Source organism: Gymnoscopelus braueri, assembly GCF_963280865.1.
Source record: "Gymnoscopelus braueri genome assembly, chromosome: 13".
Classification (NCBI taxonomy): domain Eukaryota; kingdom Metazoa; phylum Chordata; class Actinopteri; order Myctophiformes; family Myctophidae; genus Gymnoscopelus; species Gymnoscopelus braueri.
Genome location: NC_137615.1, coordinates 22,083,736 through 22,101,840, shown reverse-complemented (window position 1 = coordinate 22,101,840; position 18,105 = coordinate 22,083,736). Strand labels below are relative to the sequence as shown.

At 42.9% G+C, this 18,105-nt stretch overlaps 1 protein-coding gene across 1 annotated transcript; it reads left to right on the top strand.

The window, feature by feature from the left end:
- Positions 1-328: 328 nt before the first annotated feature.
- fbxl20 (F-box and leucine-rich repeat protein 20) lies at positions 329-17,753 on the top strand. Its single transcript, XM_080446335.1, has 15 exons — positions 329-709; positions 3,725-3,786; positions 4,727-4,781; positions 4,903-4,977; positions 5,334-5,428; positions 5,527-5,595; positions 5,694-5,789; positions 6,007-6,133; positions 6,634-6,708; positions 8,555-8,685; positions 11,085-11,145; positions 12,239-12,283; positions 12,367-12,423; positions 12,979-13,191; positions 13,383-17,753. The coding sequence occupies exons 1-15, from the start codon at positions 668-670 to the stop codon at positions 13,488-13,490; spliced, it is 1,311 nt and encodes a 436-aa protein (XP_080302461.1). The 5' UTR covers positions 329-667; the 3' UTR covers positions 13,491-17,753.
- Positions 17,754-18,105: the final 352 nt, after the last annotated feature.

Here is an 18,105-nt window from a genome sequence, read left to right as displayed (position 1 = left end):
TGTTGGAGCTAAATTATGAAGATTTTGGCTTACAAACCAAGGTGTGCTCAGAGATTTATCATTGTCTATTGCAAGACTTCATGAAATATTAAACTTATTTACCCTTCTCCCTTTTGCCCTCATGTACATACAGCACACAGGCAGCTCTTTTTGGCATCACTTGATAATCATCTTTGCTTTTAATCCACCACAAATGCCTGCAGTGTGAGCTTTTGTGAATATACTGAACCAATAGGCTATGTAGACAAACATTAAGGGTTACTAACAACGAGTTGTGGTTAGGTAACGGGTCACAGAACCATTGATAATAATGTTAAAGTGATGCAGCAGGGCCTTGTGTCAACTTCATTTTAGGCTGCTATAGATTCTATTGGACTATTGTGTTGGGTTAGTGGGGGGAGGTGAGTGATGAAGTGAGCAGATAGATACAGCAACACGGGCTCGCTGCTGGTCAGTGCGTTTGATCAGAAGACAGCTCTCTTGCGTTCGTGTTAACAGGACTGAAAAAACAATGAAATTAGCTGTTCGAGCACCCGAAAGGACGGTAGCATGAGAGTTACAGAGGAGGAGAGTAATAAACAAGAACAGGGCCGACATCTCCACGCTATACTGCGCTTCCACTGACGGCATTATCCCCCCCGATTGAGTCGGTAAACCACCGTCCGACATGGGGAAGGAAGTAAATGGCGTTTCGCGGAGCCGGTTTGAGGTGAGTTTTCTATCTTATCTGTAATAACTGTTAGTTGTTGACGTCCATTCAGTGATCCTGTTGTTAACGTTAGGATATAGGCCTGCGACTGTCGCTGTATTTATTGTAAAACGGCGCTTATGGGGAGGCAGGCAGGCAGCTTCCGCAGTCAATGTTTGGATTAGGTAAAATACTGTTGTTTTGTCCTAACAACAGCATTTAACGCATTTTTTTCCACGGAGGACACGGGCCGATATGTCCATTGACACCTGTCATGCTGTTGATTGTTCTATTTGGGGATTTTAAAGGGCCTAAAATGTGTCCTCGCTTCTCTTTGTGCCGTCAAAACAAAGACAATGAGGCACCATAGCACATAAAGACAGTTTTGATACTCCGTGTCATTTAAATCGCTGTGATATATTTCTTGGCTTTCCTTGAGTGATGTTCAGTTGGCGTTTGATAACCGAGTATATCAATGGATCTGGGTTCTTTCATCATTTTTCGAGCTTCCCCTTGGCTTTAGCGGATAGATAGTCTGTCTGTGTGGCTGCTGCGGCTGTGGGGGCCTCGGGCTGAGACTTCTACATGGACCGCCATGGCTCGAATAGCTTATTTACAAATAACCAGCCATAACGTTTCATATAGAGTAAACTTATATGAATCAACCCATTAAGACCTGTGGCCGATTCTAAAAAAAATGTCTTCTAAATCCGTTTCAAACAGTTTTTTGAAAAAAACTTGTGTTGCTATATCAGTGGTTCCCAAAACATTTTCATGTCAAGGACCCCCAAAATGATATGCAATTGGCCGCGGACCCCCCCCATCTCAAAATATTTTGTTCCAGGGACCCCCCCCACAAGAAGTAAAATTGTTCGCTTTAAAGAAATATATATAGTCAAAGATTTGCACACATTTAAACGAGTTTTCAAAAATAGCAGATCTACAAGCTCATAGCTTGTATATCTGCTATTTTTGAATAGCCAAATAAATCTAAAATGACACAGATGCCTTAATTGGATAGTGTTGCTGACGGCATTCACAAATAAACTTTACGTCGCAGCAGTAAACCAACGTGCAGCCAAGTATTGTGAAAAATAAACGACGAAAAAAACAAACATTGAAAGCAAATGCTATATATTCGCTGCATGACATTAGGTCCATATAGCACGGGCTCTTGGTGTTGTTTAATCCCTAGCTAGCGTGGGATTTGTGTGGTTTCATTTATTTTTAACGGTGCAACAGCTGAAGACTCAGGAGATCCAGGCCGTCGTACCTTCTGGCCTGACAGCTGCGGTAGAATGATACGTGATCTGTAGTTTATTAGCCAATAACAATGGGCTACAACACACAGTCTGGGAAGTGGAACGCAGTTACGTCACAGCATGTTCTTGGTTCATTTAATGAAAGTCGTCAATAATAATGATTGTTGCTATTTTCTGATTGACGTCAGTCACGTCACCACCCTAGTCTATTATGATCAGGAGGCTACTGTAGCTTTTTTTCTGAGCCTGTAACTTAAGACTAAGCTACAGGCAACAAAACAATCTAAATGTATTGCTGACAGATTGTCCTGTGATCATTTAATATATCATACCATGTTTCAACCCTTTACCCAGTGGAGGAAATATTATGTGGGCCTACTTAATATCTGTTTAGTAGCCTATATTTAAGGTTCTACAGGGGGTTGTTGTTGACCTTGCTCATCTGTTTCTTTTAGAAATGTTAGTGGGTTTATTTGACCAGTTCAGTGGTGTTCTGAAAGTCAAGCTGTCAAGAGTATAATGACTAAATCCACCCCAAAAACCAAATGGAAAGTGTGTGTGTGTGTGAGAGGCAGGAGAGCCTTTGACCTAGACTAGGGCTCACTGGATTTTAAAGGTCCAGAAATGAATTTCAAATGGTAGGCTTGCCAGTTTGTTGACAGTGTTACTGATTGGTGGGTTTAGTAAAGTGTATATGTTTCTCCAAATATGTGTTAATATCTTAACGTAAACAGTGTTCAAATGATACACTCAACACCTAACTGGGCGTATATAATAGTTGCCAAATAAATCTATATATTTATAATTTATTATTATTATTATATATTGAATATTGGTCAAAGAAGCAATAGTTATTTCTTTGTTGAACTTGTCACCAATGCTTCTTGTCAGGCTAGTGCATGTCATGTTCCATCCTGCACTTTGTATTCACACAACAAAGATTATCTCCCCTCAATTTGCTGATGTTATTTTCTATTATAATGTCTATAGACTAAAATGGATTGAACCAGATGTTGCATCATTTGCCATATTGTGACTAATGTGATACTCATAGATTAACATGGAGAATGTCATCATCCCACCCTCTTGGATCTGCTAATATAAAATGGCATGCAAACTGTGGAAACCCTGAAAGAGGGAACACAGTTTTACATGACTTCATCTTTATAATGTGCACAGGCATGGCCATGATCGTGTATGCATGTCACGTATACCTTCTATTATGCAAAGTGGTTGGGGTTTGATAAATGTCTGTGAATGGACTGGAGCTTATGTGTAACGTAGGCTATTTTTTTTCCTGTTCAAAAACCATACAATTATTTGTTTGTAATGCCATTAGCTTTCACATAAACAAACATAGTCTCAAGGATCATAAAATACAAAATGTTCTTTTAACTACTATACAAGTTGGCATACATTAATGTGAACACTAGACAATGAATTTACAACAGTGTAAATACAGCACTGAACAAGGAAGAAACGGGCACATATACTGACAAACTGAATATATCACAACTACTTGGGTCAGTCAGCAATACTCCATTATACCATTTGTTTTAGAAGACATACAATACTTCCTCTTCTGTATCATCCACCACCAAACTCTGCTGTGTTTTTCAAAGTGCGACATTGAGCCTCAGCTAATCAGATTGTGAACATTTATCCTTGGTTATGTATTGGAACTGTCCTGGGGGGAGGAAGGGCATGGGTGGAGGCATCTCCATCCATGCTGAGCCTGTCAGGCAGGCCTAACGTTGTTCTCTGCTTCTTCCAGATGTTCTCAAACAGCGACGAGGCAGTTATCAATAAGAAGCTGCCTAAGGAGCTGTTGCTAAGGTGAGTGAAATATCTAAACACATGATGCATATATCTTTTCACTTGAAAAATATTATTTTTGGCGAACGACACCATTTTACGAGGAAGTATAAATTAGTCTTAAGCCAAAGTCATGAGTGTTGCTCATGAAAGAGGCAAGTTTCATACTCACCAGTCACAACCAACCTATCTCCCCTCTTGATCACCACACACAAATCCAATGGAAACACACACAAGCATTCACAAAAGCACAAAAGTCCTTGCACCTGCCCCCTCTTCCATCCAGCCAGGCAGCCAACCACAAGCTTTTCTTGATCACTTATACTTAATTGCTGTGATCGGTGTTAAGAGGTGAACAAAACACTCAACGACTTGAAGGCAGTCACTTCTGTTGAGCAAGTTTAGTCAACCAAACCAACTAGCCAGCCAATCAACCACCATCTGCAGCTTTCCCCTCTTGCCCCACACCCCGCTCTCCCCTCCCCCATGCTAAAACTGTAATTAAAAACAGATGCTCGCAGTTATAAAACATTCAAATCGATTTAAGAAGAAAAAAATAAAAAGTATAGAGCCCCCTGAACAAACAGAAAATGGAGGCCATAACTCAAGCCTTGGCCTTGCCAACCATGCTGCCTGGGCTGTTGCTGCTGACTGTGCAGTGTCTGTCCAGGTGCATAGAACTGATTTAGAGAGACAAGGGTTTACTCAAGGCATCTCTGTATCAACTGTGTGATGCAGGTTTTACTGCATCGTAGTATGTGACAGTTTCTCACACAGGCTAGGTTTACCAGATATTGATTCTTTACAACTGGAGCATATCCCCATCATGACACTGATTTGAGTAAACACATCCATCTAACAGGGTAAACATATCTGTCCTGCTAGCAGTCAAACATGAAAGCAGCAGAGTCACTCGCGTCCTTGTGTTGAGTATTCTTAATGGTACCTGTCTGTCTTCTAGAATCTTCTCCTTTTTGGATGTGGTGACACTTTGTCGCTGTGCCCAGGTGTCACGGGTGAGTCTGTTTTTCATGATGTATTTAATACTGTGTGTGCAGTGCACACGCTCACTTCAAGTGCATGGACATTTCTGAGTGATATCTTGGTCTTCAACTACGTTTCTCCCTCCCCTCCCAGTCCTGGAACGTTCTGGCCTTGGATGGCAGCAACTGGCAACGAATTGACTTGTTCGACTTTCAGACGGACATTGAGGTGAGGGGAAGTCTGGCTCAACCTTACATCTTCCTTCCTCCTACCAGTAACTTCTGTCCCCCCCCCCTATACTCACCACATTTCCTCTTTTTACCATAGGGTTGGGCAATATATCAATATTATATCGATATCATGATATGAGACTAGATACTGTATTATAAAAATGTATCTCATCGTCACAATACAATATTATCATCACCATATCGATATAGAGGTATTTGGTCAAATACATTGTGATATTTGGTTTTCTTCCCCCATATCACCCAGCCCTATTTGACCCTGTCACAACCAGTCACTACATTGTCCCTAGTCGTAAAATGCAGGCAGCAAGCGTGACTGTCTTGTGTTTGTTGCAGGGCCGGGTTGTGGAGAACATCTCAAAGCGATGTGGGGGGTTCTTGAGGAAGCTGAGTCTACGGGGGTGCCTGGGGGTTGGAGACAGTGCCCTAAGGTAAGTCTCTTGGGACTTTCTTTCACTCTTCTATCCTTTAAAAGCACAAGATGCACTGTGAGCGAACACAAACTGTGCTTGTTCTTTCCTATGTATAGGACTTTCTCCCAGAACTGCCGGAACATTGAACTGCTTAGTCTGAATGGCTGCACCAAGATCTCTGACAGGTTAGTACGTTACTGAGAGAGACATGTGGGGCGGGCATGTGTCCTAAAATCTATTTTGGAATTAATATAGTGTCCTATCCTATTGTTGTTACCTGCAGCACGTGTAATAGTCTCAGTAAGTTCTGCCCAAAGCTGAAACACCTGGACCTTGCCTCCTGTACCTCGATCACCAACCTGTCACTCAAAGCTCTCAGGTTTGTACTGTTTAGACATGATGCCTACTTCTTCTCTCTGTCCTTTTGTTCTTTCCCTATCAGTCTTATTTGACTGATCATTATCTGACTGTTGGTGCAAATGTATAGTGGGCAGGTCAAATGAGGGTTAAGGATATGATCTCACTGCAGATGAACGGTAGTGGTAGATATTGCTCTTTTTTCCTCACCTTTTCCCTCTGCTCTCCTCCTGTCTCAGTGAGGGATGCCCTCTGCTAGAACAGCTCAACATCTCCTGGTGTGATCAGGTCACCAAGGATGGTGTCCAGGCCCTGGTGCGATGTTGTCCGGGACTTAAAGGCCTTTTCCTCAAGGGCTGCACACAGGTACGGGGAAGGGCTCTCTAGCCAAATGAGTCTTTGTCACACGACGGCTTCACTCTCCGAAATGAGCAAAGCTAACATTGCAGTGTGAAGACGCTGTGTGACAAACCATATATTATTCTGTCATTGCTGTTAGGATTACGATATGCAGATCAGGGCTGATGCTGCTTTTTATGGTCTGCTGCTAAGCAGTGTGTACCCTATGAGAGGGAGTATTGGGCGGGGGGGGGGGGTCACAGACCCCCAGGCATACTGGAGTAATTGGAATTTGAATAGCACTCTGTAATGAGGGCTGCGTGGCTGAGCTACTATACATAATATGTAGACTGTGGATGATGTTTTGGGTGGAAAGAGCGTAAAGGTTTGCTGCGAGGCAGTCCATACCCGATGAGCTGGAGTGAGGAATAAAGAATTCACAGATCCGCAGGTGTCCTGGCATAATTGGATTTCCAAACGACACTCTAAACGCCCTTTTCCCTGTGTGCGGCCTACCTCTCTTATAGCTAGAAGATGAAGCTCTGAAGCACATCGGGGCGCACTGTCCGGAACTGGTGACGCTCAACTTGCAGACATGCTCGGTAAGTACAATACCCATGATTGTAAAGCCTGATTTATATACTATACTCGTACAACAGCAAGGTCATGCGCCAAAAATAGCCGATCTACAAACTCACAACCACAACGTGAGCTTGTAGAGCAGCTATTTTCTCCACAGCACACTGTCATACGAGAATAGATTAGGTTAGGTTTGGTTGCTATGTAGTTGTTTAATATACTGTATGTTAAGTCACAAAAATGTCAATTATGTTGATATACAGATATACAAGCTCATAGCGTGGCACCGAGTGGTTGGGGGGCCAAATACATATCATTATGGGTGGTCCTTGACATGAAAAATGTGGGAACCTCTGATATTATACAGTAGCAACATAATCTAATAGTAGTAGTAATAGATCTGCTATTTTTGAATAGCCCAAAGTATAACATAATGGTTCAAGTGGTTACACAGATGCGTTCCCGAATTGAACGGGTTAACGTAAAGTGGGTCATGCTCCTCTGTCATTGCTGTTCTCTGCTGGTGTGGGGAATGCTAGGAAAAAGGCCAGTGGGCATGAAGTCTGCTCGTTGTGCATCCTGCTCCTGAGGAAGGGAACCTGTTGTGGGCTGGGGTGTAGCAATCTAGCCCATTGGTTTTCAACCTGTGGGTCGGGACCGCCAGGGGGGTCCTCCCCACATGATTTTTTTAGGGGGTCCCCAGATGACAGTAAAGTGAGAATTTAAGGACCGTTAAAACCTTTTTTTAAAATACCATTACTGCATCAAAAGTAATCAACAAACTATACTATAAATACTGGTCAAATATTGGCCAAATTGTCAAATAATATAAGAAAAAGGTTGCGAGGCGTTGCGAGGCGTTATCTGTGGAACCGAGTCAAACTAAATGAAATGCCACAACTCCTACAATTCCATGTGCTTGTCAGGGTGGGGGGTTCAAATATGATTATTTTGGGGGGTCCCCATTTCAAATATGATTATTTTGGGGGGTCCCCATTTCAAATATGATTATTTTGGGGGGTCCCCATTTCAAATATGATTATTTTGGGGGGTCCCCAGTTCAAATATGATTATTTTGGGGAGTCGCGGCTTGAAAAGGTTGAGAACCACTGATATAGCCCACATAGCTAATATCGGGTGAAAGTTGCTCCCAGACAACATTTATTTCTCTGGCTGCATCTGTCTAAAGAAATTACCCTCCTTCATCATCGCCCAACCACTTCTCTCATACTGTACCTTCACCCTCTCCTTCCTCAATTTGCTTTGTTTGTTTGTTTTTTTCATCATCTTGCGCCTCAGAATCTCATCTTGTGACAGTCACTCCACTTATTTGTTACCCTTTCAACTGCCTTTTCTTTCCACTCTCTCCTCTCTTACTTGTTCTGGCCACGCTGTCAGTGGACTAAATTCCCCATGTTTATTTTACTTTATTTAGTACAGGCTAGTTTCCTGAGGACCCACTTTAGTATAGGCTTATATTTGGCCACTCTCTAGTTTCTAAGGACCCCTTGTCTATGTGTGTATGTTTAATGCGCTACTATGGACACTTATACATACATAAATGTGCTCTTGACAAAACCACATGTACATACAAAGTATGTTGTGCAACCATCCTGATTCTATATAAAAAATATAAACGCCAAACGAGTCCTGCTCTCTGACCAGAACCCTGTGGTGGTCATACTAGCAAACCCCCTAAGTAATTAGGCATGCCGGTGATGCCGCGCCTAAAGGCTCCTTTATAGTCTGGTCACAACACATATTTCCGAAACGTAAAAAAAAAGAAGAAATATTTGTTTTTTGTTGCGTATGTTTTTTTGTGTTGGGATACAATCTGAGTAATCTTCCTGGTCTCTTCTTTTTGAGCAGCAGATCACAGATGAGGGTCTCATCACAATCTGCCGGGGTTGCCACCGTCTCCAGTCCCTATGTGTGTCTGGCTGTGCCAACATCACAGACGCCATCCTCCACGCCCTGGGGCAGAACTGTCCCCGCCTCAGGTACGTCCCCACCACACCCACACCTCAGCTGTGCCATTCTCAGATTTCAGCCATCATCAACTTCCTGTTTATCAAGTGTGAGTCAGAAGATAGCAGCCAGGAGGAGAATGAAACTGGCTTGTCACTGCCACAGACACCAGGAGTTCCCAGCCAGCAAAACTGTGCTGTGGGAACCAGCACATGGGCATTAATCACGAGGAAGGGCATCCAACAACTTCTGTACCTACGTGGACATACAAAAGAAAGATGCAGGGGCAGAAAGTACTGGAGAGCTAGCCAGATGTACGGAGGATCGAAATGACTGGAGGTCTCGTCCAAGGATGACTTAGAGACAGTGGTGGACAGTAACGGAGTAAATGTACTTGAGTACTGTACTTGAGTACAGATTCTGAGGATCTGTACTTTACTTGAGTATTAGATTTTTTTGATACGTATTACTCTTACTTGAGTACATTTCCAAGACAAATATTCTACTTTTACTCGGGTATATTTCTAGGAAGGCTATAAAGTACTGAGTACTTTTAAGCCCACTCCACAGCCACAACAATGTTTCGCTATGCATGTTGCAAGGAGTTGCAACATGCAACTACTTGCAACTATTGCAACCATTAACCCCAATGGCAGTTGCAAGGAGTTGCAACATGCAACTACTTGCAACTACTTGCAACCATTACCCCAATGGCAGTTGCAAGGAGTTGCAACATGCAACTACTTGCAACTACTTGCAACCATTACCCCAATGGCAGTTGCAAGGAGTTGCAACATGCAACTACTTGCAACTACTTGCAACCATTAACCCCAATGGCAGTTGCAAGGAGTTGCAACATGCAACTACTTGCAACTACTTGCAACCATTACCCCAGTACATAAACAACGGTTTTGTAACAATGTTAACACATTGACTGCCAGAGTTTATTCATAATGTACTCACCCCTGTGCCAGCAATTTGCGTGTTTTTTAATTTTTTTGTTTTGTAATTTTTCATTCAAATACATTCTCTGATTGTGTTGTCAAGCACCTACGATTGTTCCACCAGTAGAGAGCAGCACATCCAAACATTGATCACCTCGCTCACCCCCTCCCAAACAGGCCCACGTCATATCCGGTAATTCAAAGGATGTGACGTTTTCGACAATTCCCGTTCCGCTGATCAGCCTGAAAACGACGTGATACACTACGACGATCACTGTTAGTCACCCGGACCAAAGAAAATAGAAGTTGAGCTGTCCGTTTGTCTTTTATACCGTGTGAAAAACAGTGTTTTTCCTTATTCTGGCCGAAAATCACCGGAGAAAAACAGCGTGACCCGGAAATGATTTTTTTTTTTTACATCCGGCTCCGGGTGAGTGTGACGTAAGTGGAAAACGAAAGTGTTGATGAGAAATAAACAAAGCCGTGCGATCACAGATTAAACAATGAAAATTCAAAAGAACGTGTCAACTCGTTCTTAGGAATCCTGGCACTCAAGCGATGGATTTGAAAGAACGTGTAGACGGGATCTTGGCACTGTATGTGTTAAGGGGCACACCCAGGTTTATTTTTTAATTCATATATTATTTTTTAATATATAATTATCATTATTATTATTTTTGGATGGGGAGGTGCCCCTAACGTCATGGGCCCCAACGCAACCGTGTTGTCTGCGTGACGGTAGTGACGCCCCTGCTCTTTGTTACATCTTGTATGGGTGTATAGGAGTAAAAGTATTTAGTTCTGGTTCCTCAGTCATTTCTATGTTTTTATAAGTGTTTCTGAAGGCTTTGTATAACATCTACAAGCAAGCACATCAGTGCATGCAGTGCAGGTGGTTTCAGAGAGTTACAGTACTTCTCTGAAACAAGAGTTACAAGGTCCTATAAATTCATTGTGAAAACATTACAGCAATTCATTGATATCAAAATTAAGAAATGTACTTCTACTTTTACTTTTACTTGTACTTTAAGTATTTTTCAAAGCATGTACTTTGGAATACTTAAGTATATTTAAAAACAATTACTATTTTACTCTTACTTGAGTAACATTTTGACTGAGCTACTTTTACTTATAGTGGAGTGAATTTGACCAAGGAGTATCTGTACTCTTACTCAAGTACTGGGGTCGAGTACTTCGTCCACCTCTGCAGAGAGGGGCCAACACTGTGCTAAAACTACTTACAGTAAACAGATGATTAAAACCTTGTTCAAGCAGAATGGTGTAAATACCGGCAGAGAAAAGGGCATATGCAAAAGCAATGATACAGTTATCTGGTACTTAACATGTTTTTAAATTTGCATTGCTTTCAGTTGTATTAAAATACCGTACCAGTATCTCCATGTAAAGAACCAGTGGGGCCAGTGGGTGAATGATTATAAGTGATCCTGTCACAGCGCAACTCTCTGTTCCTCTTTCTGTCCTTTCAGAATATTAGAAGTGGCTCGCTGCTCTCAGCTCACCGACGTAGGCTTCACTACATTAGCCAGGGTGAGTGTTGCAGCTCATACGTCCTTGTATGCAATAGTAGAACCATTTCACACATAACTGACCCAGGCAAGAAGATTGAAATATTTAATGGTCGTCGGGGATGAGGGGGGGGGGGGGGCTTGTTTTATTTCACTTAACGCAACGCATAATTTCAAAACACGTGACAACCTACAGTATTGCATCCACCATGGCTTGCCAACTTGGACGGCACACTTGTCTACATGCGAGGACGTCGGCTGGTTGGGCACTTGGGCGCCTGGCAGCTCCTCCGGTGTGCTTCACAGGCGTCATGGCCTTGCTGCTGGCGTGCCTGCCTTTAAAAAAAAAAGTTATGTAAAGGATCTTGCCCACTGAACGTATTTTTGTATGCGTTTATTTAATCAGTAAATCTTTATGCACACCCACCTTTCACACTGACTTCGATGCGTATATTCTATACATTTAGAACTTAACAAAATAGTCATCAAGCAGCGAGGGTGATTGTGTGGTCCTCTCACTTGTTGAAAATAAAAAGGAAATATCGGGTCCATTCTGAGATCGCTATGAGCAAGGAGAGTTTTACCCACTGATCATGTTTATTTCATTGGCCCAGTTTGATGCTTTGCTATACTGCAGTCACATTAAAAAGAAGACCGTGCAATCCTAAATAGCGGCTGACAGTAGAAACACACACAAACACACCCACACACACACTTGAAGAGTAGGCTATCGTCCCATCGGAAAAGTGCATGCTATGAGCCTTTCCTCAATCCACAGGCTGTAGGCTACAGCCTCAAATATACAGACAAGATGATGCAAAAAACGCAGACATTTTTACTTTTTTTTTTTTTTTTTTTGTGTAACGCATTTTGGGCGAAAAATAGGGAGCAGTGTGCAAGCTCCTTAAAACCATTCTTAATTCAGTTGAGAGTGAAATAGGTTAGAGCGCTCCACCTGCCTCCGACACATCCAATCGAGCACTAATCGCCAATCGTGTCAGCGTGTGTCTGCTGGTAAATGTGCTTGGCTTTCCTACATAACGTAACATACACAAACAGCCTCATTACTCACTCCAAGCAGTTCAACTAATAATGTCACTCTTGCTCTCCTACAGAATTGTCATGAACTTGAGAAGATGGACTTAGAGGAATGTGTGCAGGTAGGTTAAGTTGCATATTCATACAACATACTGTTGCCTATTGTATCGAGGCAGTTTATTGTTATGACCTTTCTGTCTTATAGATCACAGATGGCACGCTTATCCAGTTGTCTATCCACTGCCCTCGTCTGCAAGTCCTGGTGAGTGCTAGCTGCGACCACATGTTCTCCCATTTGGTGTTTTTCCCCCCCATAACATCGATTATAACAAGAACCAGGAGACCTGGTACTGCCAGACCCCTAGTGGTTGAAATCTGAATGGCCGGGCTTCGCATGACGTGTGTCCCTTCTATGTCCCTTCTATGACGAAAGAGGGACTTTTGGGCTGGGGCCGGGGGACAAAGTGACATACCATGTATGGAGAAAACAGATACAAAGCCTCATGTAAGCCCGACCCCTTGGGTCTGGCAAAAATTGTGGGTGTCACAAACGTAACATGCCCATATATGGAGACTATTCTGGCGTGGACACAGACAGACTCACGGGTACAACAGGTACCCTGACAATGGGTACACCGGGTACATAACTGGGTGGGGCATGCATTCCCGACTTGCATCGCTCCCGTCTCACGGTCCCTGAGTAGGCCAAGTACTCCCCTTTTGGCCCTTACTTTATTGTATCTGCAGTTCAGTGGCTGGCTCTGTTGTCACAGCTGAGTGATGGAGCTCCTGTCTCGCTGCCTTTCTGTCCCATTAGAGTCTGTCTCACTGTGAGCTGATCACTGACGATGGCATCAGGCACCTGGGCAGTGGTCCCTGTGCTCACGACCGTCTGGAGGTGATCGAGCTAGACAACTGCCCCCTGATCACTGATGCCTCCCTGGAGCACCTGAAGAACTGCCACAGCCTGGACCGCATCGAGCTCTACGACTGCCAGCAGATCACCCGTGCCGGCATCAAGAGACTAAGGGTGAGTTACGCAGGAGATGCAGTGGCTAAGCACTGATTTAAACACAGCGCAGAGTACTGCATACTATAAATGTGTGCTTTGATCCAGTGGGTCAACTTTCTACACTTTCTTTCTAGAACGAAGGAAGGATTGACCGATACATATTGATATTCTTACAACTCTGTTTTGTTTCTCTCATTTCCCTACTTCAGACCCATCTGCCTAACATCAAAGTGCACGCGTACTTCGCCCCTGTCACTCCGCCTCCCTCTGTCGGGGGAAGTCGCCAGAGGTTCTGTCGCTGCTGCGTCCTGCTATGATGTAAAGACAACACCCCTCCCCTCCCCACGGTCCCGTCGTCTGATCCCTGCCAACCCTGACCTGCTGCCCCCCCTTCAGCCCCCTCGTCCCCATTTACCGAGTACATGCTGGTGTGTGGTTCCCCTTCGGAGCTGCAGAGAGAGGGAGAGACTAGAGCCAAACGACGCCATAGGGTCTCACACAACCTTCCCAACAACATTCCCAAGTTCCCAAAAACAGCCTTTTACACAAGCTGACATGCAGACACACACACACACACACACACACACACACACACACACACACACACACACACACACACACACACACACACACACACACACACACACACACACACACACACACACACACACACACACACACACACACACACACACACACACAGAGTATACATATACACATACAATACATATAGTATATATACATAGACCACCACAGAAGAATGTCTGTACATTCCTTGCTGTCCCTAGGCATACGTTCTATACTAGACACACCAGTATCACGTAGGGTTTCATAACAAACAAATGTTATCACCATTCCTAAGGCATTACTCTTAATTAAATACAGAAGAATCTGAATACAAGAATCTGTTAACAGATTAAAGCTAAATTAGCAGTTGCAGTAGAATTTCATTTTTCTTATGAATATATATATATATAGTATATCCACATCAAAGACTATCCGAGGGTGTTTGTGAACAAGAGGTCGGTTACAAGCCACCTCCAGACAGAACTGCACATGATCTGGAGCAGTGCTTTGTTAGCTCTGTGCTGACTGCCCTCTCCAAGTAGATTTATGTCATTATGAAAAGTCATAGTGTCTTTCACAGCCATGAACTGCCTAACTGCCCCTTAGCACGTGCGAGCACATACACACACACACACACGCACACGATACACAGACACACTCAGAAAGACTTGTGCATATAAGTGTCGATAATAAGAACTGCTGTGCGATCACAAATTGTTAACCCACAGTCCTTTGCACTGACAGTAAGAAATGATGATTTTTATGAGGAGAATTTTAACGACTGCCTCAGAATGACATTTGAATGGTATTTTACTGACACCACACACAAACACGCATACATACACGCACACACACACACACACACAAAGGCACACGCAAACCTATGTATAACTGCACATCACACTCATCACTACACCCCCTGCCTCTCTCTCTCTCTGTTACAATCAGAAGCTTCATTGTACTTAAGAAAAAAGAGACAAACTTTAATATTTTTCTAAAATGGACACCAATTGAGACTTACAAGTGGGGATTCGAGAAGATGCCAAATGTTGCATGTAACAACTCTAGTTTTTTAAAATCTAATTGTACATATGTAAGGACCGTGGGAATCCAAGCACCGAAGCCAGCTAAAATACACCGCAAATAATGGTGTGAAGGAGGGACTGTTGTCAGCGAGCCTCACACTGGGGACGACGGTGAACCACTGTTGGAGAATAAAGCAATGAGTTATACTTGGCTGCGCGTGGGTGTCGCACACCTAGAATACATGATCTACAAGCTCTACAAGCTGTGAGCTTGTACAGTAGATCTGCTATTTTCGGTTCGCAACACTGATGCGCAGTTAAGTTAGACTCAAGTTTGAACATTGTGCCAGTACAACATCTGGATTTTCATTGGAAAACTGAAGCTGGCATCTGATCATAAATGTCAACAACATAAAAAATATAGTAGAGTAGACACTCTATTTGGTAAAATAGAAAACAAAAATGTTGGACATAACATTAAGAGTTTGTGCTGTCAGACCAGGACATTGGAAAGAAAAAGCCAACTGAAAACAATCAAAAGCATCTCTATTTTGAGTTCAGTTTCATTTAGTTGCTCTTTGTTTTTTTTTGCGTCAGTGACCGTTTTGATCATGGCGAACTGGTGAGCCACGCGCAGAGTTGAGAGTTGACGTGCAACGTCTAAGTGGAACACACTCTGTAGCATCGACATCCCCTCGGTTCCCATGAGGCCTAGCACTGGACAGAGTGATGGCGGGTTGGACCCTGCCACCTGTGACCTCCTCTGTCCGTCTCGGACCAGTGACTTGGGAGTAGATTCAGACAAGAGGAGTCGCTACGAGAGGAAGTCGACTGAATCTTGAGCTGAAGCAAGCGCACAATTCTGGCCTGCTGACGGATGTGTTGGAATGATATGTTGCAATGGAGGGCTATGGACTTAAGCCCCCCTCACGATGAAGTATTGAAGCCTTTATTATGGATGATCTTCTCCTGCACATGCACCTGCTACTTCCGTGTCTCCTGTTTTGTCTGTCATTTTTATGATTCTGTCTCCTTTCGCTTTTCTGTTCATCACGGTGTCATCTAGAGCTCCACTCTCCCTCTTTTGCATTTGTGTTTTTGGTGTGGTTTGGGGTGGGCCTGTTTTTTGTGTTTGAAGTCATGAGTTCAGTGTCTCCCGGTTGATTTTAAGCCCTGTTCCAGTCTTATGCAGTTTGTTTATTATGAGTTATTGTTACTAAATGTTTGAGTGTAGCCTTTGTGCAGGGGAAGGGTTTGAGCCAGTGCAATTGTAATAAGTGTTAAATGATAGGTTGACATTGACTGTGAGTTAAGGATGAGTGGTGATGGCTTGTATGTATAATGGAGGTTATACTTGTTGAATGTGTTTCCATCAAGGACTTGTCCTCAGATGGGCTTTTTGGTGTGCCGCTATCGCAGAACCAGATTCCTCCCCTTGTGTGCTGTCCTTTAACCACTTCAACCCTTTATACTTCGTTGACCAGTGTCCCCCAGGGCTCTATGCTTGGTCCCCTCCTTTTTCCCCTCTACACCAAATCTCTTAGCTGAAAATAGCCTATCTACAAGCTCAAAGCAACGCATTGTGAGCTTGTAGATCTGCTTTTTCTGCCGAATGTTCGCCTATTAAGACATGCGCAGAATGGGGGTGCTAGGGTTCATGTGGTTAACTTACTACACTTTTCAGATAAACCTAAACTGCACATACAGTAGCAAAAATCCCAAAAGTGTTAATTTAACTCTGAGTGTCAATATGTACCAGTAAATGGTACATTTTTACACTCTTAGGTACATAGTTAAATTAACACTCCAGATTTTTCTGTGTATGTCAAGGTGCCCTGCACATTTCATAAAACAAAACAAAAAAAGAATATGTCAAATTTGGAAAGTTTACCCTTCTCTAATATGCCTCTTTCCCTCTTCCTATTTCAGGAAGCAAGCCAACAGGTAAAACTTTGAATCATGATTCTATTCAGTTTATGATCTTGACAGGAGGGCAAGTGTAGATGAATCCAGTGTAATCCAGTCTGATCATGTTTTGTTTGAACAGGAGTATATGGCAGATTAGCGAACATCCAGGAGCCAAGTGGTGAAGATGTGTCGCCTTCTGTATAAAGCCTGATTTATGAACTTGGTTGTATGATGGTTTTGCCTGCCGAGAAGAGCAGACATAACTGCTATAATGCTTTAGAAACTGCTCTGGGGTTAGAAGGTGAATTTGACCACTTAAGCCCTACTGCGTCATACGACAAATGGCAAAGGTTTTGGAAGATTTTCACCTATGACAACATGCCCAAAATAGCGACGCCAAGATTAATGTGGTTAAGGGAAAGGGAAAAGACTGGACTCAGTGAAAGAGCCTGTTTAAACTTTGTCATACAACCGCATCTCTGGCCGCAAATCCGTTATTTTTGGTTTAAGCCATTGGTGCCACTAACGCACACAGATGGTATACACAATTTTAACTACTTTTTGGCTCTTGGCACTGAGAGGATCTAAAAAAAATCTGTCAGACCTACAGCATCACACACATAGCTCCTAAAGCTTCTATTGGCTTTGCAAAAAAAACAAGAGACACCTCTGAGCAGTGTCTTCAGTGACATATAATATATACACTACACAGTTATACACTGGGTTGTCTTTTTGGTCTCAGTACATAGTATATGGTATAAAACAATAACTCCTTTGCGTCCTCTGTGACCTTCCACTAGTTTGCATGGAGGATTACTCAACATACTCTGGTCAGTTCATTTCATGCACACTTGTGGTCCCAAACACTGGAGTAAGGTTTAGAATTGGGGGCAGAGGGCAAGAGGTGAATCTACAATGTGTTCTTGGTAGTTTGATGCCTGAGGAATTACAAATACAACTTTGACAATGACTGTAAATCTTTTCCTTTTTTTTTTTTTTTTTCTTTTTTTTTCTTTTTTACAATTAACCGATATAAATGAATATGTACGTATGAATAAATATATACCTATATTATTAAGATCGGTCTGTTACTCATCTGTGATACTGTCTGTGATACTGAGTGTGGTTGTTGCCTGAAGAGGCCAAAATGTACTTGCTGTCCCTCCAGTAGTCTAGTGTAATTGTGCGTGATGTTTTACTTACCTAACTGTAAACACTAGAGGGCAGCAACAGGCCACTTGAGGTGGCCTGTTCATTCTTGAACGTGTGGTCCTCAGGTGGTCACAGCCTCACAGCACAGGATCTAGGATTCATAAAGAACAAACTACATACAGTACCTAATTGATTCATTAACACAGAACAGGCCAATGGGCATAGATGGATTATGAGACATATAAAAGACCCCCATCTGGGCAGGTACATTGCTAAATGC

Excerpts from the sequence above, each read along its gene's own strand:
- fbxl20 (XM_080446335.1), top strand. The coding sequence starts at position 668 with ATGGGGAAGGAAGTAAATGGCGTTTCGCGGAGCCGGTTTGAG. Across the intron at positions 4,978-5,333 it reads ACTTTCAGACGGACATTGAG|GGCCGGGTTGTGGAGAACAT; the intron begins GTGAGGGGAAGT and ends TGTTTGTTGCAG. Across the intron at positions 6,134-6,633 it reads TCCTCAAGGGCTGCACACAG|CTAGAAGATGAAGCTCTGAA; the intron begins GTACGGGGAAGG and ends CCTCTCTTATAG.